Here is a 25075-nt window from a genome sequence, read left to right as displayed (position 1 = left end):
TCTCTGTGTGTGCCTCCTCTCCCCTTCAAAATTGCCAGTGCCTATCTGGGCACAGATGGGAATCTGTCTCTCCCTTTCAGGTTTTCCCTAGCACTTAGAGCCAAGTTCAGACACCTTGACATAGCCTATAAGACTTCATAATCTGGTCCTAAGCCGTGCTTATTCCAGAAGATGGTCTCGACCTCTGCACTCCAGTCATGCCCCAGGACTTGCGGTTTCCTGAGCCCGTGGGGCACTTCCTGCCTTTCTGCATCTGCCCTTAACAGCATGCATCCTCTTGGGAGGCTTTTCCTTACAGTTTTACACCTTTCAAAATCCTTTGTCTCCAGTGAGGCCTTCTCTGAGATCCTCCTTGAATCCTTTCATGAAAATTAATTGTTCTTCATATGATTTCACTTCTGTGTGGGATATAAAACAAAGCAATAAATGAACAAACAAACAAACAAAAACTCATAGACACAGTATGGTGGTTACCAGGGAGAGGGGGTGGGTGGGGAATAGCAAAGGGTAAAGATGGTCAAATATACAGTGACGGAAGGAGATTTGACATCATAGAAATGTACATTTGAAACCTACATAGTTGTGTTAAACAATGTCACCCCAATAAGTTTAATTAAAAAATTAATTGTTCTTCCCTCCAGCATGTTAAGGGCCCCTGTTGATGGTCCGTATAATGCATAGTCAAGGATTGGGGCTTAGGACTCTTTGTTCCTCTGAGCATCTTAAAAAGAGTAGGCACTTAAATGTTGGTTGAATTGAAAGTAAAAAGGGCAGGTGTTAATATCCCTCTATCGCCAAGAATAAACTGAGATGAGGGGCACTCTAGAGCACTTTGGCTTAACCTTGAAATCTAGGTAGATCTTGGATAGGCAGAGAGGAAGCAGGCTGCTGGGAACACAGGAGCCAGCATACCTTTTGCCTGTCACACCAGCCTGGAAATAGAGTTGATCAATAATGTGGCCCTTCGTGCGCAAAGAGGTTCCGTGGGGTGCTCTGGGCCTCCTCATGGGGTTCTTTGAAATGATCTGGACCTGTCTGTGGAGAAAGAAGGTGCTGGTAGCTCAGACAGGTGAGAGTTCACAGCTGTGTGTATGCGTGTATGTGGGGTGAAGGAATCCTAGTCAGCTCACGTCACCGGTGGTCAGGAAGGGAGAGCTAGGGTATTTGGTTTCTTTTTTAATAATGATGATTAATGTTGAGCAAGTGCTGACAGTGTGCCAGGTACTGGTCAGAGCCGGGAGAGGCCCACACGGGAAGGGCCCTTACCATTCCATTGTTCTGTACCCGCTGTGAGCCAGGCCTTCTGTGTGGTCCCAGTTAGATGTGGAGCAGACAAGCCCCAGAATTACCAGGTTTGGCAAAGAACTGAGGACAGGGTTAGGATTATATAAGTTGAGTAAGGGGTCCCCTTCCACTCAGCCCCCAGCACATGTGTGATTCTCACTGCTGCATGCAGAAGCAGTGGATCCTGTGTGTTTTTGTTGTCAGTGGATTTCTTTGCACACTGCTGTCTACCCTGGTTCTTCATCTTGCACTACGAGATTCTGGAGGGTTGTGTTCCTCTTGGCTATCTTCAAGCTGTGTCCCAAATCCCCAGTTCCTTTGTGGAACTGACTCTGCAGTTGTTCTGTTACATGATGATTTTCACTCTGAGTTGTCTTCTTTAAAGTGGTAAGGGTGATCTGTACAGAATGGGGGCTGCAGGGCTTGGGAGCAGACTGCAGAGCAAAGGGCTGTTCTGCCTCCCCGCCTTGGAGAGGCCAGTGTGTCGGGCTCGGCCGGGCTGCTGTGTTGTCCAGACCAGGCCGATAGTGTGACTAGTGGGACGCACTCTGGATCCTTATGTCTCCAGGGACTAGCCCCAATTGTTTTCCTCAAATCTTAGCCTTACAAATGTCATATCATTGGGCTTAGGTCAAAACCCTGGTTTGTTTCAGGGGTGTTTGGGGTGCTGACTCTCTCAGGGAGGACATTTTTACTAGTGGTCAAAGCTGGAAACAGTTGCTGGGGCTGCCATAACCTCAGGTATCATTTTCCTTTTCTTTCCATGCCCCACCCCCCTTTTCTTTTCTTTTCTTTTCTCTTCCCTTCCCACTCTTCCCTGACTTATGCACAACACATAATCCTGCTGGTGGCGGGCCGCTTCCTGACCCCTCTGGGGAACATGGGGCCTGCACCTCAGTGGCTTCCCTCTGCAGCTGAGCCCACTGTAGTGCGGAGGAGTGGCCCGCCTCCTGACCCCTGACCCTGGCCTGTCTTCATTAATTAGAGCACATTGATTTATATATAGGCATCAGGTCACAGACAGAAAAATTGCTCTGCTGCTCTGGGTACAGCAGTACTGAGGGGCTGGCCTGACACTGAAGGAGCTCTAGCAGCTAAGGAATTCCAGTAATCTCTTATTGCCGATGCTTATCGTGTACAGGGTGGTAGGAAAACGTGAACTCATTATCTAACATACTTCTAACATTTTCTCTAATGCACTTGGTACTGAAACCTTGAGTCCTTCCTCAATAATCTTTTTGTTAGTCATGCTTTCCCATCAGCTTCAGACACCTGAAATAATAAAACAGCTCATGTGCCTCTGATGGGTATTTACCCTTTTCATGGGCAGATCTGCTGCCAACCCAGGAGAATTCCTCTCTAATATATATATATATATATGAAAATGTGTAAACTTCCTGTTTGTATTAAATTTACTAGTGATGCCATTCAACGTTTGTCTTTTAACATTGTGAACATGTTTTTTTGTAACGTGGTATATTTCCATTTCCTTCTATAAGCAGGAAGTCAGGTCTAGTGATTTTCTTAGATTTATACCTTTGCTCTTTTCGTTTCCCTTTAGAGCTGAGCATCATGGCTGCGGGAAAATTTGCAAGCCTTCCCAGAAACACGTCAGTGAATCACCAGTTCCCCCTGGCCTCGTCCATGGACCTTCTGAGCAGCAAGTCGCCTCTCGTCGAACATCACACAGATGCCTATCAAGACGTGTCTATACACGGCACGCTTCCACGGAAGAAGAAAGGCCCTCCTCCCATACGGTCCTGTGATAACTTCAGTCACATGGGTACTCTTCCCCATTCCAAGTCCCCACGGCAGAGCTCACCTCTGACCCAGGACGTCATCCCGGAGCACCCGCTGCAAGATTGGAAAGGCGAAACCTTCGCCTTCAGGTAACTTCTTAAATTTCATGAGGGAGAATGACTTCAACAGCTTTGTAACAAAGTCATTTTCTTAGGGAAAATGTCAAACATGTACACAGTAGAGCAGATAGTTTAATTAACTTTAGTGGACCCATCTCCATGGGCCCAGCTTCAACAGTTTTCAACCCCTGGCCAGTTCTGCTTTGTCTGTTTTCCCACCCATTTTCCTTCCTCTGCTATTATTTTGAAGCAAACCTCAGACCTCATTTTATTTTATCTATAAATATTTTGGTATGTGTCTTTCAAAGATAAGGACTTATTTTTAAAAATATATAACTCTAATACAAAAAAAACCTGTAACATGTAATAAAAGGAACCATTTAAAAAATATTATTTAATACTTGAGAGCATTTCCAAAGCCAACTTTCTATATCATGAAGTCCCTCAAAAAGAGGCACAAGTAATTTTTTTTTTTTTTATCGTAACATCAGATTCTAAACTGTATCCATCCAATTCTAAAGAGATGCCAGGATGTCTATAAATTAGAACCTATATCTTCTTGTATTTAGTTGTAACATTATGAAATAAAATTTTGTGTGGACTCATCACCATGCAGAACACAGCAGAATTTATTTCTCCTTCTATCCACCAGGGATCTGGGTAAATAAGCCTTATGGTTTGTAAAGGCTGCTTCTCTGGTTTTGTAATGGGCCTGGCTATGATTGGTTGCTGCTTGGTAGAGCTGGTTTAGAAACTCTGCACTCCTTTACTTTTTGGGAAAACCAGCAACCTGTGTTGCTGTCGGGCAAAGATTAGGGTGGTTTCTTCTGTTGCATCTCCTAGTGTCTCTCTTTTTGTCCAGTCCTGTAGCAAAGAAGGCCACTTTGATCCTGACTCATATATTTATTCAATATCTATGTATTGAGCATCTACATTAATTAGAGTACACTGATTTTATAAGTACTAGTGAGTCACCTGGAAAATTCTGCCCAGTTCCTCTGAGTATCTAACTTAAGGGCTGGTCCAACATTGAAGACATTTTCGTAGTCAAAATATTTCAGTAATCTGCTCATGCCCTTTTACAGGGTGGAGAAATATGTGAACTAACAGGATAGCTATGGAACATATGAAACAGTGTCCTCCCAGAGCTGATATTCTAGTGAAAGACCCAGATAATAAATACAATTAAGTAAACAAGATAATTGCAGATTACAGTAAGTGTCATGGAGGAAATGAGTGATATGCTGGAGATTTCTTGGGGTTGATCTTTTTTATAGGGACAGATGATATTTAAGCTAAGACCTGCATGATGAGAGAAGATAGCCATGGAAGAACCAGCGGAAGGCTGTCCCGGGCACAGGGAGAGCAAGGGCAAAGATTTGGGGGCGGGAATAAGTTTGAGAAATGCTGAAGGAAGCTAGTGTGGCCTGTGGCTGGAGTGTAGCAAGTTGAGAGAGCATAATATAGATATTGGGAGAGAGCTAGGCAGTCAGGAGTTTAGAATAGTTTTAGTATTGTAGCAGTACAAGAAGAAATGAGGTAAAGGCCCAGGTATTCTCTGTAGAAAGCATTAGAGCTCTGAAAGGTTTCTGACATCAGACCAGAAGGTCCCCAAGGGAGAACCAGCTCCATTAGGTAGATCTGGACATGCTCTGAATAAATCTAGGTGTGTGACCTCCCAGCTTGGAGAGCCTCTGATGAAACAGGTAAATGTGGAGACACATACCTGTCCACAGTATTGTTCGTTTCACATCGTTGGTACTTAACGGGTGAGATGCCGAAGGGGAGCCATCGTTCTCTGATGAAGCTATGAGGCAGAAAAATCACTTCTGGGCACCCCAAAATAAGCACTAATGCCAGGCTATGAGATGTTACCAGGCTTTCTGTGACCACTTTTTATTTTTTAACTTAAATTTTGTATTGGGCTAGATATCACCTACAAATGGACACACAGACAATTCACAAACTCATTTCTGGGAGTTCTAAGGTCCTGGCTAGGGGCCAGCCCCCTCAGAAGGCGGGGGTTGTGGGGGTGGCAATGAAGCCGCCTGCCCCATCTTGAGGAAGTTCTTGGTAAACATCCAAGGTCCAGGCTGTCAACCTGCCAGGAGTTCAAAGCTTTTTGATTTGAAAACAGACTTGGACAGAGAGGTCAGATCTCTGTAAAAAGATCTTACAAGTCCTGAGTTTGAAGTCCAGGCAGTGGAAGACTTAACAAGTACTGCTGATTTAGGTTTGTCTATGATTCAGAGCTACGTTCATCCAGAGCCACATCTTTCTTCCTTAGTTTAAAATATCTATGATTAAGGGCAAATGCAGGAAGTAACAAATGCATGTTTTCTAAAATTATGCTGAAAAGGCATATGATTGTATGTCAAAGCATTGTAAAATCCTATTCCCCCTGCTCATCATCTTATTATTATTTTTCATTACCTAATACATTGTTTTAAGTCTTTGGAGGTGTTCCCAATTTTGAGGAGTTTAAAGTTTCTTATTTTTTTAATCCTTTTAAGTAGTCCTAATAAGATTATGAGCTACCTCAATTCCTTTTAGGAGCAACCCATGATATAAACAAAGTGAGCTGTGTGAAAAACTAGAGACAAGCAGAATGTATGAGAACCCATGGTTCCAAGGAGGGGGGTTTGCCTGAGGTGCCGCTAGGGAACTGTGGTGAGAGGAAGACTGCCATTCTATTCCTAACTCACCGCTTACAGCCTACAAGGAGCTGAGACAGACCAGCCACCCACCACTCCATCTCACTCACCACTGGGTGCTGAGAGCCATGTCTTCCAAAGTCAGAATTTTGGATCTTCGTCTTCAGGCACCTAAGACTAGTTAGGTCAACCTTTAATAAGATTATTGGTATTTTAGGGGGCTTGTTTCAGCTAAACTTTTTTTGGCCTTACTTGCTGGTCCTTTATATTTAATCCTCTCCTTGAGAACATGTTCATTGAGTATAGAGAGAAGGGAAAGGAGAGAGAAAGAGGGAGAGGAACATCGATGTGAGAGAGAAACATCAATCAGTTGCCACCTGTATGCGCTCTGGCCAGAAACCAAACCCGCAGCTTAGGCACGTGCCCTGACCAGGAATCCAATCTGTGACCTCTCAGTTTATGGAACATTGCTCCAGCCAGTTGAGCCACACCAGCCAGGGCTTACTTGCTTCTTTTCATAGTGAAGTTTGGCATTAATTTTATGACTTGCTTGGATGTCAAGTGTGAAAACCTCCCTTTTGGTCACATTTGGTATTGGCATGACAATAGTTGGGCCATCCTGAAGAGCCTGGACCCTCTCTCCCTGTGTGTCCCACCTAGGTGCAGGGGGAAGCCCTCCAGATAGTTTTCTGTGCCTTGTAAAATACTCTGATAAGTTGCAAGTTTACTATTTCCCCAATAGATACGTTTACCTTATTAATCATTAAAAAGCCAATGTTACTATAATTAAATATGAATTGTGTATTCACTTTGAGGCCCCAGGCAAAGTAGGGGAAGTCTCCCCTTTGACCTAAAAATTTGCATTATTAAGCTGTCATATAAATATGACATATCCAGGTGAATTATTATCTTACACTTTTTAGTTTTAGAATATCATAAAAGGATATATTCATAAATTATCTTGTCTGAACATCATAACCCTGTGTGAGGGACATAGCAGATTTTATTATGAGCATCACCATCATCATCTCATCATCATCATCATTGTTAACAGTTGAGAAAATGGTTCAAGGATGTTGAGGCACTGAAGATCAGACCCTAGTGGGTGACGGAGCTAGGATCGGAACCCAGAAAGTGCTGTCGGGCCTTCCCCAGACACTGTGCTCCACAGCCTCCCAGGAATGTTGGCATCAGCCGCAGGCATCCTCTGAGCTATCTTCTTGCATGCAGAGCTTCAGTCCACATGTCTGAATCCAGTGCCTCTGACATCCTCCTTGGGGAGAATGGAGCCTTAATCACCAAGAGCCAGGCAGAAGGCAGGCCTGGAAGGGGGAGTTGGTCTCCCCTTTCGGAGGCTGAATCTCTTGGCTTTGTTGTTGTCTTGGCTGCCCTTGGATGTACTTGTGGTTTTGAAAGGTGGCCAAAGCGAGAAGCCAGGGCACTCTTAAACCTGCTGCTCGATGTCACAGAAGAAGCTTTTGTTCTGCATGCAGAGCAAGGCTTCTCCAACAGGTCTGCAGACAGGGTTTCCTCTTGACATTAGAGTTGTTCGGCTGGTGTCCTTTTGATTGATTTATCTTCAAGTATGCATTTTTGTTCGGACCTGGGACCTTCCTTCAGGACTGGTTCCTGTTGTTGGCTATCTGTGTTGCTGGGATAGCCAAAGGATCAACACTTGGGGACGGTCGGGGTCCCTTTTCTGCCTGTGGGTACATGGAGGCACACATTCCCGGCAACAGCTGCCGAGGGCCTAATTCCTTCTGCCCCTTGTGCTGTAGGAGCATGTGGTGGGACAATGTGATGTTTCATTCGTTTGGATGAGTGGAGCTGACTGACTAGTCACAAGTGTTTTAACTGACAGGGGCCAGGAAGTCTGCAGAATTATCCCAAGTTAAAATCTGGTACACTTTCCCAGGCAGTGAGTAACCTACCATGTCTCAGTGTGAGCTCTTCAAAGCCAAAGTAAAAGTGTAAGGCACGGGATCCATGCAGATGGGCTCTTCTCTAAACACTGGTTTAAAGACCTCACTCTGGGCTGTGTCAGTGCCGCCATGTGAGAGACTGTTTCATTTGTTCCTCTTCAGAACCTCCAAGTTCTGTAACCACTGTTTTCTCCTTAACAAAGTAGGTTATCCCAGACATGCAAATCAATCAGTCTTTTAGCTCAAAGTAAATCACAAGGATCGAAATGTGAAGATCCACATGCAAACATCTGCATTTTATTTATACATGGGCATGGCTGCTGCCTGCAACTTGGAATCTTTTTGTGCACGGAGGAAAAGTTGGGTTTAGAGTTGAAAAAAATATATTTAGTACATTAATAGAGTCTATTTAATAGAAGGTCATTGATTGAGTTAGCAAAATGGCAATGGCTTCGCAGTCAAGAATGTCTCTACAAAGTAATAGTCCATGTGTTGAGTTTTTAGTTTTAAAATTTCAAATTGAAATTTACTAACATTCTGAAATGCCCCATAGTGTTTGAATGCAGCTGTTGTGGGCGGGTTAGTGAATTCCAAAGATCGGTGCATGTCCAGGCCCCTGGTGTGCTGGGGCCAGGAGCAGCTGGGTCAGAGGTGAGCTCAGCCCTGCTGGGTATCCTGCTCACCCCAGGGTTGAGGGAGCCCAGAAAATGGGAAACGCCTGTATGTCCACCAGCTGCCTGACAGTAGTCCTAAATCCTCTACTGACAGGGATGATTTGAACCTAAATGCTGGGATCTGTGCATTCTCAGCTGTTCTGGGAAAAACTAAAGGATTTTTAAAAACTGATTGCAAACCACAATGAAGAAAAGGATCAGTAAATTACACAATGTCGTCCTTGTTGAGCGGAGCTGCTGAACCTTTTCTCTGGTACCCCTCAGCCCCCCACACATGCCTTGGACAGACCTGCCTTAAATCATGTTTTTTCAGGCCTCCTACAAGCTGTTTGGGAAAGGTCAGGTTTTTAGTCTTCTGAGAGTCAGAAGCTAGGAGTGTTTTTTGCATCCCTCAGTGTATGTGAAAATGGATTGTAAGTGGAAGGTGCTGTGTAGTTACAAATGATCCTGCTCTTTATTACGTGTGGATTTGGGTTCCACTCCAGCCTGGCCAGAAGGACGCAAGCTGGAGACGTTGTAGTTGCTATTGTTGTTTGGAAAGAGATGGCCTTCACGGGCCCTGGACTGGAGCCACAGGACTGATAAGCCCTCAGGCCGCCCTGCTGTTCCCAGCTTTTCAATGCTGTCACCGCCCAGTCTGTCCCTAAGAGACTATCTGTTGGGTTGGATGCAGAACTTCAAGCTCTTTGTTTCTTAGAGGCCCCAAAAGACAAACACTTATGGTCTTCTGGTTTTAAGGATTGTACTGTTATTTACAAATTTTAGAGATCTGAGAAGCCTTTCATAATTGACCCAGTCTGTGTGCAAGCCTGCACTGTCCATGGGTCCAGATTCACCTGCAAACATAGTAAGCAAGTCCTGCTGTGGGGAGGAGGCGAACACAAGGCAGATGGCCCAGACGTCTCAGTGCAGGTCCCTGTTCTCCACTTGTTACGTGTGTGAACCAGGACAAGTTCTGCAATATAAAACAGGTGAAAATACCACCACCACCCCCGCCCCCTGCAAGGGTTCACTGGTCCCTAAACATGAAGGCTCCACTGAATGTCAGCTCTGGCTTGCACATGAGCTTTCTGGGAGTCTGGATGGAGCAGGTCACTGTTCTCAGCTCACACCTGATCACACAGCTCTGCTGTGTGACACGTGGCATGAAGGCCACTGGTGTCTTTGCTGGAACATTGATGTGGCCATGGCTGTCAGAGAAAGCTGATTCCAGCAACCAGAACTGGTAGCTTTGTGACCTTGCATAAGAAAGGTATAGTTACCTTTCTGAATCTCCCTGTGAAGACACCTAGCATAGAACCTGGCATGGACTGAGGGCTCACATGTTGGTTTTCATCCTTCCTTCCTCCTGGGAGGCTGGAGCTGGGAGGCTCCTAATCCTCATGTGCAATCTGAGATCACGTTCGATGCCTACGGCTCCTGTGGAAGAAAGTTTCCCACATGTTGACAGAGCCTGGCAGGCATGCTCTATCTGCGTGGGCCCTGAGCTGCCCTGCAGCAGTGAGTCCTGGCCATCACGCATGAGGACAGGTATAACAGCCTTGCACCGCACTAAGAGATCAGCACACCATTGTGTGAAGACACAAAACAGAACCTGTTTTCAGTGGACTGGCCCAGCCCATGCCCACTCGTTCTTGTTCTTAATGTCAGTGTCTTCACTGTTTATTCTTCAGTGAATGTTTGTGGAGCTTATTTTGTGTGAGGCATCGTGCTGGGTACCAAGTACCCACAGACAATGAAATAGATGTGGGCCCTGTCCTAAGGGAGTGCCCAGATTAGGAGGCACACAGACACACACATCAACAAATACATAACAAAATGAGGGGTATGAGGATGGTAACATCAGCGAGGCCCTTGGATTGGGTGGAGGGAAGGCCCTCCTGTGGGAGGGAACGTTTGAAGATTTAATATAAAATGATAATGTAAAATACTTCATGAATATTTTTTATGTTACTATGTATCGAAATATTTTTGAAATAGTAGGTTAAATAAAATATTTAAGTTAATTTCACCTATTTCTTTTCAATTGACTACTAGAAAAATTTAAATTGCATTATATTTCCATTGGACAGCCCTGGCCTAGACCTTGATAAGGAGCTTAGGCTTTCTCCTTAGGGCAAAGGGGAGCATTTAAATGGGTTGTAAGTAAGGGAACCACCTGACCTGATCTCATTTTTAGAAGTAGAGAAGTGACTGATGGGGGAGGCGGGGCTGGAGGGAGGGCAGAAGGTAGTCCCAGAAGTGCAGGGGGCAGATGGTAGTGTGGTCCAGGTGGTGACGGAGGAGGTGAAAGGGGGTGGATTCAAGATCTGTTTTGCAGGTACAGTCTGCTGACTGAGGGCTGGATATAGTGTGGCGAGGAAGGTGGACAGTCAACCGTGGCTCAGGCAGCTGGATGTATGGGGTGGGGCTGCTTACTGAGCTGGGAAAGATTGGGAAAGGAGCAGGGATTCATTTGGTGGGCTGCTTTTTCTTGGGGGAGGGGTGATAATAGACAGCAGAGAATCAAGACTTGGGTTTTGAGTATTCTGAGTTGGAGCTGAATGCAGGTCTCAATGGAGGGGTGAATCACCGGTTGATAGTTTGAGCCTAAAGCCCTGGAGAGAGGTCTGAGCTAAAAGTTACAAAGTTAGGACTCTGCAGAGAAATGAAACAGATGCCGTCGCCAAGGGAGAGATTTGTGTAAAGCCTAAAGGGAAGGGACTGCAGGGCCCAGGCCCGAGGAACCCTGGGCTCCCTTCCCAGGGAGACTGCAGAGGAGGCTAAGCATTTGGGTTTAGTGGGCAGCAGAGAGATGAGGCAGGAGCTGCAAAGGGCTGGTGTTCAAAGGAAGGTTTCTGGCAAAGTTCAATAGGGAAAGATCTAAGCTTTTAAGCGTGTAATAAAGCAAAGTGCATCTTTTTATATACATGACTTTTTATACAGTGTTTTAATTTAATTAAAGCAGACACGTCCCCAGGGTTGCCCTTCCTGCAGGCCTGTCGGCAGCGCAGTGATTTCGCTCCTGCGGTCCCTTCCCTGATGGGTCCCACACAGTCCTGACGACACGTGGACAGACGAGTATATGGACAGCTGTGGTTGGCACTCAGGCTTTCGCCTGTAGGGTGATGGCTGCTTTTCCAAGAGCCCCCTTGGGGACAGGTGCATGCTCTGGGAGGCAGATATGAGGTTTATGTTTATCTTTATGGCTGAGTGAAATCTTTCCTTTTAGAGACCTTGAGGACATTGCCTCAAAACTGTAGCACTTTTATTCTGCCTTTGAATGAGTTGAGAAGAAACCTTTACAAACACACTTCTTCCGAAGGGGATGGGGAATGGTAGGGGGCGGAGTGGAGGGGACTGGAGGGAGGGGAAGGAGGGCAAATAAATACTAGCCAAACAAAGCATCTGCTTTTACCAAAAGCACTGTGTTTGGACTTAGGCAGTCTGAAGTCTGATGATTCACTGATGCCAGACCTTCTGTGCCTGCCAAGAGACATACTGGCCTTGATATGGTTTTTCTTGTTCTTACGCTATTCAGTTTGATGAGCTGCTGCCAAGTTAAGATTTCAGCAGTGGCTTTAAGCTTAATGCTGTCACTAAAATTCTGCTGAGCACAGGCTGACCTGTGACCGCATCAAGTTTTTATCAGCCGGTACCACTTTATATTATTAGTCTTGGCTTCCTATATAGACTCACCATAGTGTCATATGTAAGATATTTAAATGGCACTGTTTTAACATGATTAGGGAATCTGCCTGAGGAGGCGGTTTAATTGCCATTCTTTTAATATATGTCATGAACACATTAATCAGGCACTGCTGTATTTTCAAATGAGATAGAAACTGACTCATAGAAGCAGGAATCCGCTGCTGAAGTGAAAGCAGCAGGAGTTTTAGAAGTGACCGGAATCTCTGGCAACAAGGGCGGGAGATGTACACTGGTCTACAGTCTACTCTGAGCTGTAGCAAGGAAGATTCCCTAGGTTGAGGGAAACGATAAAGAAGATCTCATGGCCTGAGGCTCTGGTGGGGAAGCAGAGTTCAAGAGAACCGAAAGCAACATGTTTGCCACAGGTTGAAGGAGGGAGAGGTATGTGATCATCCAGATATATTGTATCTAAGTGTGTGTCTGAGGGACAATGTCCAGCCTGGACTGACCTGTGTGCAAGGTCCCCCAATGTGGTGTGATGGGCCAGGGCCATGCTGGTGGATTCATTCACAAGTACGTTGAACCTTACTGTGTGCCAGGCTTCGTGCTAAGTGCTAGAGATTCAAAGACGGGCCAGGGGCTTGATCCGTGTGAGGAATTCATGGCCTTAGGGAGAAGGGTGAGCCCATTTTGAACCATCCAGTCTCACCAGCCCCTGTTCTCTCCATCTTTGCTACTGATCTACCTTCCCACCCAGCGTGTAGCCTTTGTATCATTCCAATTAAGTTCAGTAAGAATTTTGCTGTTCTTGACCTCTGACCTTAACATCTTTAAGGTATCACATGACTTTTTTTCTCCTTGACCAGGTGATTGCAGGTTGTACTCTCTAGATAACCCTTCCTTAAGGGTCTGCCTTCTATGTGCCACCACTTGCTTTCTGCTGTCCTGGCCTTAGACTCAGACCCAGGAAAGGTTGGGCCACGCAATCAAGAGCCGTATCAGAAGGTGACTGGGTCCTTATCAAGGGGGGCACCACTTGTAGAAGAAACAGAGTGCAGAGTGGGCAGGGGATTGTGAAAAAATGCTACTGGTAACAGAAAGGCTTTCAGAAGTTATGTTTGGAACCATAAGAGCACATAGAGTAGGGGATGTGAGAGAAAGAGAGAAAAAACCCAAGTGCTAAGCCTCTATTTGGCTTGCTTTGTGTCAAGCAAATGACTCTGAGATTGGAAAGGATAGAGTAAAGGTGAAGGAAGAGAAGGAGGCGTGACAGGAGGCCTTAATGCCTCCCCGTGAGGCGAAAGCCCAAGAAGACAGAGGGCTTGAGGCTGAGATCATCACACCAGTGCTGTCCCGTTGGAGAAATATTGGCGTAATCAAGAGCTGCAGGAAAGATACAGACAGAGAGACACTTCAGTTTTCAAAAAAGGAACTTGGAAGATGCAATTAATCTCTACAATGATAAAATTGACATCAAATTCAGGAAAAGGGGATTTTTAGAACAATGATGTTTTTGAATGCTGGGTAAAGGAAGCAGCAACCTTAGAAAATAAAAGCAAGTCACACTAGATTAACTTCCTTCCTGGGGTTACTTTGATGGTAGGTTGGAGGAATGTGGAGGTGTGCATGCAAATGTCAATCTCTGGTGATATCCTCGGGGTGGGAAGAATTCCTGCTACATGATGTACAGGAAGCAGGCTGTAGGCTGTGTCCTCAACCCCGTTCTAGCCACTTAAAAAAGCATTTAGACAGTAGTATTGACGTACAGATTGCATGGGTGGATGACATGAATCTTGGAGGAATAACTAAGATGTCAAAATGACAGATATGAGATCCAAAATTGATGTTGGCATTTTGAAACAACAGACCAAATCTAACTGCAAAGGCTGTGGGGAGAGAGAGTTTCTCTGGAACCCAAAAACAAAGGGAAACTATGGGGTTTGGCTTAATAGCTCCATGGGAAAAATATTGCAGAATTTGGATCACTGCAGCCTCAGAATGAGTCAGCAGTGTGCGATGGTTGTCACAAAAGCTAATGTGATTTTAGGAGCATTAATTGCAGTTTAATAATGAGACCAAGGGAAGTGGTCACAGTTGGCTGCCCAGATCACATCCAGTGCATTGTTTTTAGCTTTAGACACCAGAAGTGGAAGATGAATTCCCCCACTGCAGTAGGACAGTGAGCTTCTGTCTAGACCACTCCTCTGCTCTAAAACAGATCTGTTGGTTTAGTCATTAAGAACTATCCCTAAGGTTCTTCATGTTAGTGAAAAGAAACTCCTCATGTCATGTGTTAACCCTGAGAGGAGAATACAAAATAAGCACCAGCCTTAATACTGTCAACTGCTAGTGAAGCTCAATAAATACGTGGTGAGATATAAGAGAGTGAATCTCTTCTCATTCATTTATTAAAGTGATGAAACGAAATATATTTTCTTAAATGTACATCTGCCAGTGACTTGTTGCTCTGTTTTTAAAGCCACATCCCTTTTTAAATTAGCAAAGGCTGTACACATAATATACCCCCATTTAGAGCAAGGAATACCTCTTACTGGGACTTGAAGGTGATTGCCTGTATCTGTAATGAAGCTGTCCATCTCTAACTGCACACTAGCTGATACTTTTCCAAGAGACATCATCTCTCCACTCACCAGGCCAACCCTGTCTTAAGCATCTATCCCTTTTCATCTTCGCATAAACAGGTGGAAATGGCCCTGTGGTAAATGCTCTCAGTCCTCCTGGTTACCTCCCTGATTAACCTCCTCCCTGGCATTTCAAATATGTCCGGAGACTAATTTTCAGCAGAAGCAGCCAGCCTCTCAGTCAGTGGTGCTGGGGAGCTGCACTGTCCCGATGACAGTGACGTTCCATTGCTAAGGGAGTTTCTGTCTGAGGCCATCATGGTTTAGTCAAGGCTTGTGGCTAAATTATCTCCTTAATGTGCTTAATCCAATCAGTCCAAGAACAACATTTCTCTCTTGTTCCCTCTCCTCCTACAACATTATTCTTCCCTTGATGAACCCACAGAGTGTGGTGGAAGGAAAGGGCTGGGTCTGGGTCTTCGGCACACTGCAGAGGACACACACACACACATCCATTTCATTCATTCATTCATTCATTCATTCACTCATTCAAACAAACATTTATTGAGCAACTGTATCCTGGGGATACAAAAGTGAATAAAATAAAATATGGTCCCTGTTCTCAGGGAACTCATAGTCCAGTGAGGGAGATAGGCAGGAGTACACACATTATACTGAATTATAATTATTTGCAGTCATTAAGTTTTATAATGCATGGAAAAGAAGTGCTGAGGAGATGTTATTAATTCTGTGGGTTGTGGAGGTGGGGCAGGGGAAGGAGTGGTCAGAGAAGGTGGGAATGAATGAGGATATGATAGGGATTCCAGGCTTCTTGGCTCAGGGAATTCCAGATGTTTGGATGTGTTGGAGTGAAGGAAAGGAGAAGAGGCTGGTGAGATAGGCAAGGTCTTAGAAGGAAGGACATCATCTAATAAAATATAAAATGAGAATGCTAGACTGTCCCATGTATTAATCTAGTAAGGAATATTGTCTAGTGGACACTGATTCTAAGTAGATTTGAAGCCTGTTGCTCTCTCTTCCTTCCCCCATCCTCACTTCTCAACTGAGATTTTGAGATGTTGGATCTTCATGCTGGAGAAGGAAGGGCAAAGGCACTAGATCAAGGCCATATTTACATGCAAAATGGCTGCAGTCACAAGATTGCAGGTGGAAGGCGAACGTTCCCCTGGTGGTTGAGTGCTCCTTTCCTGATTGTGTGTCATGCCCTGGTGCATGGCTTGGTTAAGAATGGTAAACCAGTAGATGCCGAGGCTGCAGCATTCTTTCCTTGTTGGCCCCATTACTGCAGGTAGACACACAGCCTACTGGTCAGGTGCACCTTGTCTTTTTACCTTGCACTTCAGTTAAGTGTTCTAGGAATGCGTTCACTTTTGATAACAACCACAAAGCAAGACCTCCATCTCAGGCACAGAAGCCTTCTAGTCCTTACTATTAGTAAGTTTTAACTCTAAGATGTTTGCACACTGCTTCATGTCTAGGAAACTTGCCTACTTATAAGGTCTGTATAAATTCTTTGCAGGTTCTATGTTGACAGTCATCATTTGTGAATCATGACAGTTTATTCTCCCAGAAATACCTTTTATTTCTTTGGCTTATTTAACTGGCTAGTACCTCCAGGACAGTGGTGTGCAGAAGCAGTAAGAGTGGACACCCTGGTCTTGTTTCTGGTTGATGGTGACTTTCCTAATGATTCTGATACATCACCATTAGGAATGATGCTTGCTGTGGTTTTTGAATTTTGATAAAGGTGCATTTTGTCAGGTTATGGAGATTTTTTTGTTTTTTTTTAATTTTTTTTTATTTGCATACTTCTTTATTGTCTGTCTCTTTTTTATTTTTTGGTTTTTCAATTACAGTTGTCCCCTTTCTTCCCCATTTCTCTCCCCCACCCAACCCACCCCCTCTCCCGCAATCATATCCTTCCCGTTGTCCATGTCCATGAGTCTTTTATATACGTTCTTTGACTAATCCCTTCCCTTACTTATCCCCCTTCTCTCCCTCCCCCCTCCCCCCTATTGACTGCTATTCTGCTCTTTGTTCTATTTAGTTCTTTTGTTTGTGTTGTTCTTTAGTTTCCTGTGTTAGGTGATATCATATGGTATTTTTCTTCCTTTGCCTGGCTTATTTCACTAAGCAAAATTCTTTCTAGTTCCATCCATGTTGTTGCAAATGGCAGGAGTTCCTTCCTTCTTTCTGCTACATAGTATTCCATTGTGTAAATGTACCACAGTTTTTTGATCCACTCATCTACAGATGGGCACTTTGGTTGTTTCCAGCACTTAGCTATTGTAAACAGTGCTGCAATGAACATAGGGGTGCCTAAGTTCTTTTGAATTGGTGTTTTAAGATTCTTCGGGTATAATCCTAGTAGTGGAATCACTGGTTCAAAAGGCAGTTCCATTTTTAATCTTTTGAGGTAATTCCATACTGTTCTCCATAGTGGCTGCACCAGTCTGCATTCCCACCAACAGTGCAGTAGGGTTCCCGTTTCTCCACATCCTCGCCCGCACTTGTTGTTTGTTGATTTGTTGATGATGGCCATTCTGACTGGTGTAAAATGGTATCTCATTGTGGTTTTTATTTGCATCTCCCTGATGGCTAATGATGTTGAGCATTTTCTCATGTGTCTATGGACCTTCTGTATGTCCTCTTCGGAGAAGTGTTTGTTCAGGTCCTTTGCCCATTTTTTAATTGGGTTGTTTGTTTTCTTGATGTTGAGTCGTATCAGCTCTTTATATATTTTGGAAATCAGTCCCCTGTCTGTGATGTCATTGGCAAATATGTTTTCCCATATGGTTGGTTTCCTTTTCATCTTGCTGATGTTTTCTTTTGCTGAGCAGAAACTCTTTAGTTTGATGTAATCCCATTTATTTATTTTTTCCTTTATTTCTCTTGCTTTAGGAGATGTATCCGTGAAGAAATTGTTACGTGAAATATCTGATATTTTCTTGCCTATGTTTTCCTCTAGGACTTTTATGGTGTCACGGCTTGATCCATCTTGAGTTTATTCTCGTGTGTGGTGTAAGTTGGTGGTCTAGTTTCATTTTTTTGCAGGTCCCTATCCAGTTCTCCCAGCACCATTTGTTAAAGAGGCTCTTCTCACTCCATTTTATGTTTCTACATCCTTTATCAAATGTTAGTTGACCATAGAGGCCTTGGTTTATTTCTGGACTCTCTATTCTGTTCCACTGATCTATATGTCTGTTCTTATGCCAGTACCAGACTGTTTTGATTACAGTGGCTTTGTAGTATTGTTTGATATCTGGTGTTGTGATTCCTTCTGTTGTGTTCTTCCGTCTCAAGATTGCTTTTGCTATTCAGGGTCTTTTTTGGTTCCATATGAATTTATGGAGTATTTGTTCTAGGTCTGTGAAATATGTCATTGATATTTTAATAGGGATTGCATTGAATCTGTAAATTGCTTTGGGTAGTATGGCCATTTTGATGATGTTGATTCTTCCCATCCAAGAACATGGTATTTGCTTCCATTTATTTGTATCTTCCTTAATTTCTTTCTTCAATGTTATGTAATTTTCAGAGTACAGGTCTTTTATCTCTTTGGTTAAGTTTATTCCTAGGTACTTTATTTTTCTTGTTGCTATAGTAAATGGTATTTTCTTTTTTGTTTCTGTCTCTGATATTTTATTGTTGGTGTACAGAAATGCCTTAGATATCTGTATATTTATTTTGTACCCTGCTCTTTTGCCCAATTCACTTATTATATCGAGTAGTCTTTTAGTGGAGTTTATAGGATTTTCTAGGTATACTATCATGTTATCTGCATATAATGAAAGTTTTACTTCCTCTTTCCCAATTTGGATGCCTTTTATTTCTTTTTCTTGTCTGATTGCTGTGGCTAGGACTTCAACACTATGTTGAATAGGAGTGGAGAGAGTGGACAACCTTGTCTAGTTCCTGAATTCAGGGGGGATGCTTTTAGTTTTTGTCCATTGAGTATGATGTTGGCCTCAGGCTTCTCATATATAGCCTTAATTATGTTAAGGTATGCTCCCTCTATTCCCATCTTGCTGAGTGTTTTCATCATAAATGGGTGTTGTACTTTATCAAATGCTTTTTCTGCATCTATTGATATGATCATGTGATTTTTGTCTTTCATTTTGTTTAGGTGATGTATTATATTTATTGATTTGCAAATATTAAACCATCCTTGCATCCCTGGAATGAAGCCCACTTGATCGTGATGTATGATCTTTTTGATGTATTGCTGGATCCTGTTTGCCAATATTTTATTGAGGATTTTAGCATCTATGTTCATCAGTGATATTGGCCTGTAGTTTTCTTTCTTTGTTGTGTCTTGACCTGGTTTGGGGATTAGAATAATACTGGCTTCATAGAAAGAGTTTGGGATTTTCCCCTCTTCTTGGATTTTTCGGAACAGTTTGAGGAGGATAGGAGTTAGTTCTTCCCTGAATGTTTTGTAGAATTCGCCTGTGAAGCCATCTGGTCCAGGGCTTTTGTGTGCAGGGAGATTTTTGATTACTGTTTCAATTTCCTTCTTTGTTATTGGTCTGTTGAGACTTTCCACTTCTTCTTGATTCAGTTTTGGAAGGTTATATGTTTCTAGAAATTTGTCCATTTGTTCTAGATTGTCAAATTTCTTGCCATACAGTTGTCTGTAGTAATTTCTAACTATCATTTGTATTTCTGTGGTATCAGTCATGATTTCTCCTCTTTCATTTATGATTTTGTTTATTTGGGTCTTCTCTCTTTTTTTCTTGATTAGACTGGCTAGAGGCTTGTCGATTTTGTTTATTTTTTCGAAGAACCAGCTCCTAGTTTTGTTGATCTTTTGGATTGTTTGTTTAGTCTCTATGTCATTTAGTTCTGCCCTGATCTTGATGATTTCGTTCCTTCTTCTTGCCCTAGGCTTTGTTTGTTGTTGTTGTTCTAGTTCTTGTAGCTTTATGGTTAGGTTTTTTATTTGAGATTCTTCTATCCTTTTCAGATATGCCTGTATTGCTATGAACTTCCCTCTCAGGACTGCTTTTGCTGTGTCCCACAAGTTTTGGGCTGTTGTGTGCTCATAATCATTAGTTTCTAGACATTTCTTGATTTCTTTTTTGATGTCATTGTTAATCCATTCATTATTTAATAGCATGTTATTCAATCTCCATGAGTTTGGGTGTCTTTGATTTTTTTCTCTGAGGTTGATTTCTAGTTTCAAGGCATTGTGATCTGAAAAGATGCTTGATATGATTTCAGTTTTCTTGAATTTGTTGAGGCTTGTTTTGTGTCCTATCATGTGGTCTATCTTTGAAAATGTCCCATGTGCATTTGAAAAAAATGTATATTTTGCTTCTTTGGGGTGGAAAGTTCTATATATATCAGTTAGGTCCATGTGGTTTAGTGTGTTGTTCAATGCCTGTATATCCTTGGTGTTTCTTTGCTTTGATGGTCTGTCTATTGTTGATAATGGAGTGTTGAAGTCCCCTACTATGAGTGTGTTGTTGTTGATATCCTTTTTGTGGTCTTCTAGTATTTGCTTTATATATTTGGGTGCTCCTATGTTGAGTGCATATATGTTTATCAATGTCATATCTTCTTGATGGATTGTTCCTTTAAGTATTATGAAATGTCCTTCTTTGTCTCTTTTTATTGCCCTTGCTTTGAAATCCGTTTTGTCTGATATGAGGACTGCTACCCCAGCTTTTTTTTCCGATCCGTTTGCTTGGAATATTTTTTTATATCCCTTTACTTTCAGTCTGTGTAAATCTTTTGTTTTGAGGTGTGTTTCTTATAGACAGCAAATATGTGGGTCCTGTTTTCTTATCCATTCCGTTACCCTATGTCTTTTAATTGGAGCATTTAATCCATTTACATTTAAGGGTATTATTGATATGTATTTATTCATTGCCCTTTGTACCTCTGTTCCTCTCCTCTCTTGTTCTTTTCTTCTTTTTTCTTAGAACACACCCTTTAGCATCTCTTGCAATGCTGGTTTGGTGGAGATGTAAAAAATGTGGAACGCTTCACGAATTTGTGTGTCATCCTTGCGCAGGGGCCATGCTAATCTTCTCTGTATCGTTCCAATTTTAGTATATGTGCTGCCGAAGTGAGCAGAGATTTTATTTTTAATCTAATTTGTAAAGAATTAACTTTTTTCCACAAAGATCATGAAAAGGTGATTTTTTAAAAATGCCTTTTCTTCCTGTCAATTAGATGCCCAAAATCATTTTTCTCCTTTAATCTGTTAATATAGTAAATTGTATCAATAGATTTTCTCATGTTAAACTGACGCTGTATTCTTGAGTCAGTCCAAATTTGGTTATGATATATTTTTATACATTCTTGGATTTGGTTTGTCAATATTTTATTTAGGAATTTTCGTATCTATTCATGTGTGAGATTACCCTATGTTTTCCCTTTCTCTTATTGACCTTGTCTGCTTTTTATACCAAAATTATAATATCCTCTTTTTCAAGCCTCTTGAAGAGTTTATATACTTTTCAAGTAACAAATAATTCCAAAGTTTGGCCAAACTTGCTAGATAATAAAACCATCTAGGCCTGTGGAAGATATTGAACTGCTAATTCCATTTAATAGTTATAGGACTATTCAGATTTACTCTTTCTTTCTTTCTTTCTTTCTTTCTTTTAATATGCTTTATTGATTATGCTGTTATCATTGTCCCAATTTTTTATCCCTTTGTTCCCCTCCACCCAGTGACACCCCTCCCTCCAGTTGTCCCCCTGCCTTAGTCCATCCCATTGGTTGTGCATATAGTTCTTCTCAACATCTTCCTGTCTACTCCACTTCCTCCTACTATGCTTCTTAATTCCTGCATCATCTCCTTCCCGTTCCCCCGTTCCCCCTCTGCACTGACCTCCCCCCATAATGTTCTCCATACCTATAATTCTTTTCCCATGCTCGTTGCCTACTTAGTTTGCCTTTGTTTCAATTCCCTAGCTTCTGTTGTTGGCTGTTGTGATACAGTTTTCATTTTAATGTTCATAGTTTTGATCCTCCTTCTCCTAAACAAGTCCCTTTAACATTTCATATAACAGTGGTTTGGATCTGATGAACTCCTTCAGTTTTGTTTTGTCCTGGAAGCACTTTCTCTGCCCTTCTATTCTGAATGACAGCTTCACTGGATAGAGTAATCATAGTTGTAGGTTTTTGCTTTTCATTACTTTGAATATTTCTTGCCAGTCCCTTCTTGCCTGCAGAGTTTCTTTTGAGAAATCAGCTGATAGTCTTATTGGGACCCCTTTGTATGTAACTCTCTTCTTCTCTCTTGCTGCTTTTAAGATTCTCTCTTTACCCTTAATTTTTGACATTTTGATTATAATGTGTCTTGGTGTGGTTCTCCCTGGGTCCAGTTTTTTTGGAACTCTCTGTGCTTCCTGGGCTTGTAAGTCTATTTCTTTCCCCAAGTTAGGGAAGTTCTGCTTCATTATTTTTTCACATAATTTTTCAATTTCTAGTTCATCTTCTTCACCCTATGATTCGGATGTTGGCCTGCTTATAGCTGTCTCATAGGTTTCTGAGCCTCTCCTCATTTTCCTCATTTTTCATTTCCTTTTTCTTCACTGGTTGACTGTTTGTTCCTTCCCTATGTTCTGATTTGTTGATTTGATCCCTGGTTTTCTTTCCCTCACCATTAGTTTCGTATGTGTTTTTGTTCATTTCAGCAGGACTAGCCTTTGTCCCTTCCGCATCTTAAGATCTGCTCTTAGGTCTGTAAGCGTTTTTATAACCAAAGCTCTGAACTGAGCCTCAGAAAGATTTCCTATCTGCTGGTCTGTTAGATTAGATATTTGTTGTCTGGTCAGCTGTGTCACTGGGATCTCTATCATGATCTGTGCCATCCTGACAGTTTTCTGTTTACCTTTGCTTTCTGGGCAGGGCTGTCACACCTCCTGTGCTATAGGGGGTGGAGCCCCATGCAGTTGTCACAACCAGGCGACCCTTCTCACCACGCTGTGGCATTTTCTGCGGGGGTGGGGGTCCAAGATGGGTTTCTGCTGTTCACTCTCTCCTGAGAGACCGGGAGCCTCCTTCTCTGTCCCCACCCCCTCCGGGCCTCACAGTCCAAGGCAATAGGGGTCTGCCTTCCCCAGCTTTGGAATCACAAGCTGATGAGGGTGCTCCCCAGGTGCTTCTCACCTCCCCTTAAATACGGGTGTCTGTGCTTACCGCTGTCCCACCGCCATCGCTGCTGCTACTGCCAGCACAGTTTGACCTCTCCACCCTGGATTCACCCCTTCTACTTGTCCGGACAAGCACCACTTTTTTATAACTTCATACATTGGACTTCCATTTATTTTCTGGAACTTCTGATTATTTCTGGTTTTGCAGTAGTTGTATTCCTTCTTAGTTGTGGAGGGAGATGGAGCATGTCAGGCTAGGCCTCCATCTTGGCCGTAAGTCTACAGTTTCTTTTTTAGTCTTAGTTTTAATTTATTTTTCTAGAAATTTTTCCATATTTTCAAGTTTACTGGCATAAAGATGTTCATAGTATTCTCTTTCTGTGCTCTTTTGTATCTATGATTATGTCTCCTTTTTATTTCTGAGGATCTGGGAAAGAATCTGCTTCCACGCTCATTCAGCTTGTTGGCATATTTCAGTTCCTTATGGTTGTAGGACTGAGGTCTCTATTTTCTGGCTTCCTGCTGGGGGCTGATCGAAGTTCCATGCCATGGACCTTGTCACAGGTCCTTTCATAACATCACACCAACAATAGGATTCCTTATGTCGGATCTCAGTCTTCAAGTCAGGTCCACTTAGATAATTGCCATATTTTAATGTCAGCCAATTTTGGGACTTGAATTACATCTACAAAATCCCCTCACAGCAGTACTTAGTGTTTGATTGACGCAACAGGGGATGAGAATCTTCCAAGGGTGTCTTCAGAATTCTGTTCATCATGGTGAGGTTGGAGAGCTGGCTGGACTCACACCAACCAGGGCCTCAAAGGCTACACTGAGAATGTCAGGGTTTTGTTCTGAGTGGACGGGAGTAGTTAGAGGGTCTTGAGTTGGGGGTAATCTGAGAGTAAGGATCACTCTGGCTGCTATGTGAAGACTGGAGCTGGAATGGAGCCAGGAGGGTGTTTTAGGGTTCAGGTGAGAGCTGAAGGTGTGAGGTGGCCTGGGCTAAGGTGGGCTTAACTCTTGAACAATCATGGTTCCCCAGATGTACCATATGATCTCACGCTCCCATGTGTTTGCACACGCTTCTCTTGCTGCCTGGGCATTTCTCATCACCACCCACCCCACAGCTTCTCCACTCGGACAGGTCCTTACTCGGCCCTCAAAACTTGACTCAGTTGTTGTGGAAAGGCCTCTCCACAGTGTCTCTCTCTCACTGATACCCTCTCTCCAGCTTCATTTGTTTGGATGTTTTGCTCTGTCTTCCCCACTTGCCTGTGATCTGTTTGAGAGTGGGGCCTTTGTCTTGGATTCCTGTGTTTTCATTGTCTGGCCTAGTACATGGCATGTTGCAGAAGCTTGATGATGTCTGTGGGATGCATGTAAGAACCATGGAAGGTACTGGGCATGAAGTAGAAACAGCAGTACTCTTGGGGAGCTTATCTTGTTCAGGGAGAGATCACATATGAATAAATACACAACACAGTGACCTGGAATGCAAGCACCATGTCATGTGTGCAAAGGATGTGTGCCAACTCTGGGAATTGCTAGTGTGCATGGATTTGACAGGGAACACTGATCCTATGCAGTCTGAAATAGTTGCATCGAGTTTCTCACATTCCTGCATTATATGAAATAATCATTTTATTACCGCTGATTCCTTTTTACGTTGTTATCTAAAAGGACAGTTGTTTGGCAACCTGTTAGCCATTACTTTATTCGGAAACATTTAAAGAAGCAAATATTCATTCATTTTAAGACAGACATAGGGTATTTCTTGCCCCATCAGTATTCAAACCACTGAGAAAAGATCTCTGTTAGTGAAATTTTGCTTGTGTATTCAAGACGGAGAACCTCTTAGCTCAAAACAGCAAACACTTAAAAATCAAGGGTCTTTTGAAGAGGGAGGAAATTATTAACCTGGTTACAGATGAGAAACAAACCAGAATAATAAGTATATCATTTCCGTGACTCCCAACTAGACATCCCTCAGTAAGAACTTAAGAAGGTGGGTTAGTGGAAAGAATGATTTAACTGGTATAAACACACTGATGTTATTTAAAACTTAATAAACTGACAAACAAAATGACGGGAGAGTCCGGTTTCACCCGCTGCTCTCCTGCAGGCTGTGGACGGTGCGTGGGGGCAGCAGGCCTGGCAGAGGGCTGTGGGCGCCTGCCAGACTCCAGCTGTGAAGAGAGACACATGCAACATCACAGATTCACATGGGTGCGATTCTTTTTTTTTAAACTGACTAAAAAAAAACCTTTATATTGCCAAGTTCCTCTGTTTATTTTCTAGTGATCTCTGTTGGAGAATATAAATCTGTGGTTCAAGG

The 25075-nt window shown here is 42.9% G+C and overlaps 1 protein-coding gene and 1 non-coding gene across 3 annotated transcripts in view; one reads left to right on the top strand and one right to left on the bottom strand.

Moving 5' to 3' along the window:
• The window catches only part of BCAR3 (BCAR3 adaptor protein, NSP family member), a 110430-nt gene that overhangs the window by 5630 nt on the left and 79725 nt on the right, over positions 1–25075 (top strand). Inside the window, exon 2 of one of the 2 annotated variants that reach the window (XM_090269748.1) lies at positions 2846–3173. In XM_090269748.1, the coding sequence (XP_090125874.1) occupies positions 2857–3173 (317 nt within the window). In that variant the 5' untranslated portion in view covers positions 2846–2856. Of the gene's footprint in view, positions 1–2845; positions 3174–12346; positions 12465–25075 lie in introns of those variants that run through there. The other variant, XM_090269750.1, reaches the window with a different exon arrangement.
• On the bottom strand, positions 20601–20707 carry LOC150015298 (U6 spliceosomal RNA). Its single transcript, XR_016510120.1, has one exon. It is a non-coding gene; the product is annotated as a U6 spliceosomal RNA (small nuclear RNA).

This window comes from Furipterus horrens, unplaced genomic scaffold (genome assembly GCF_987537825.1).
Source record: "Furipterus horrens unplaced genomic scaffold, mFurHor1.1.pri manual_scaffold_3, whole genome shotgun sequence".
Classification (NCBI taxonomy): domain Eukaryota; kingdom Metazoa; phylum Chordata; class Mammalia; order Chiroptera; family Furipteridae; genus Furipterus; species Furipterus horrens.
The sequence above is the reverse complement of the archived record's forward strand: the minus strand, read 5'-3'. Positions and strand labels throughout refer to the sequence as shown.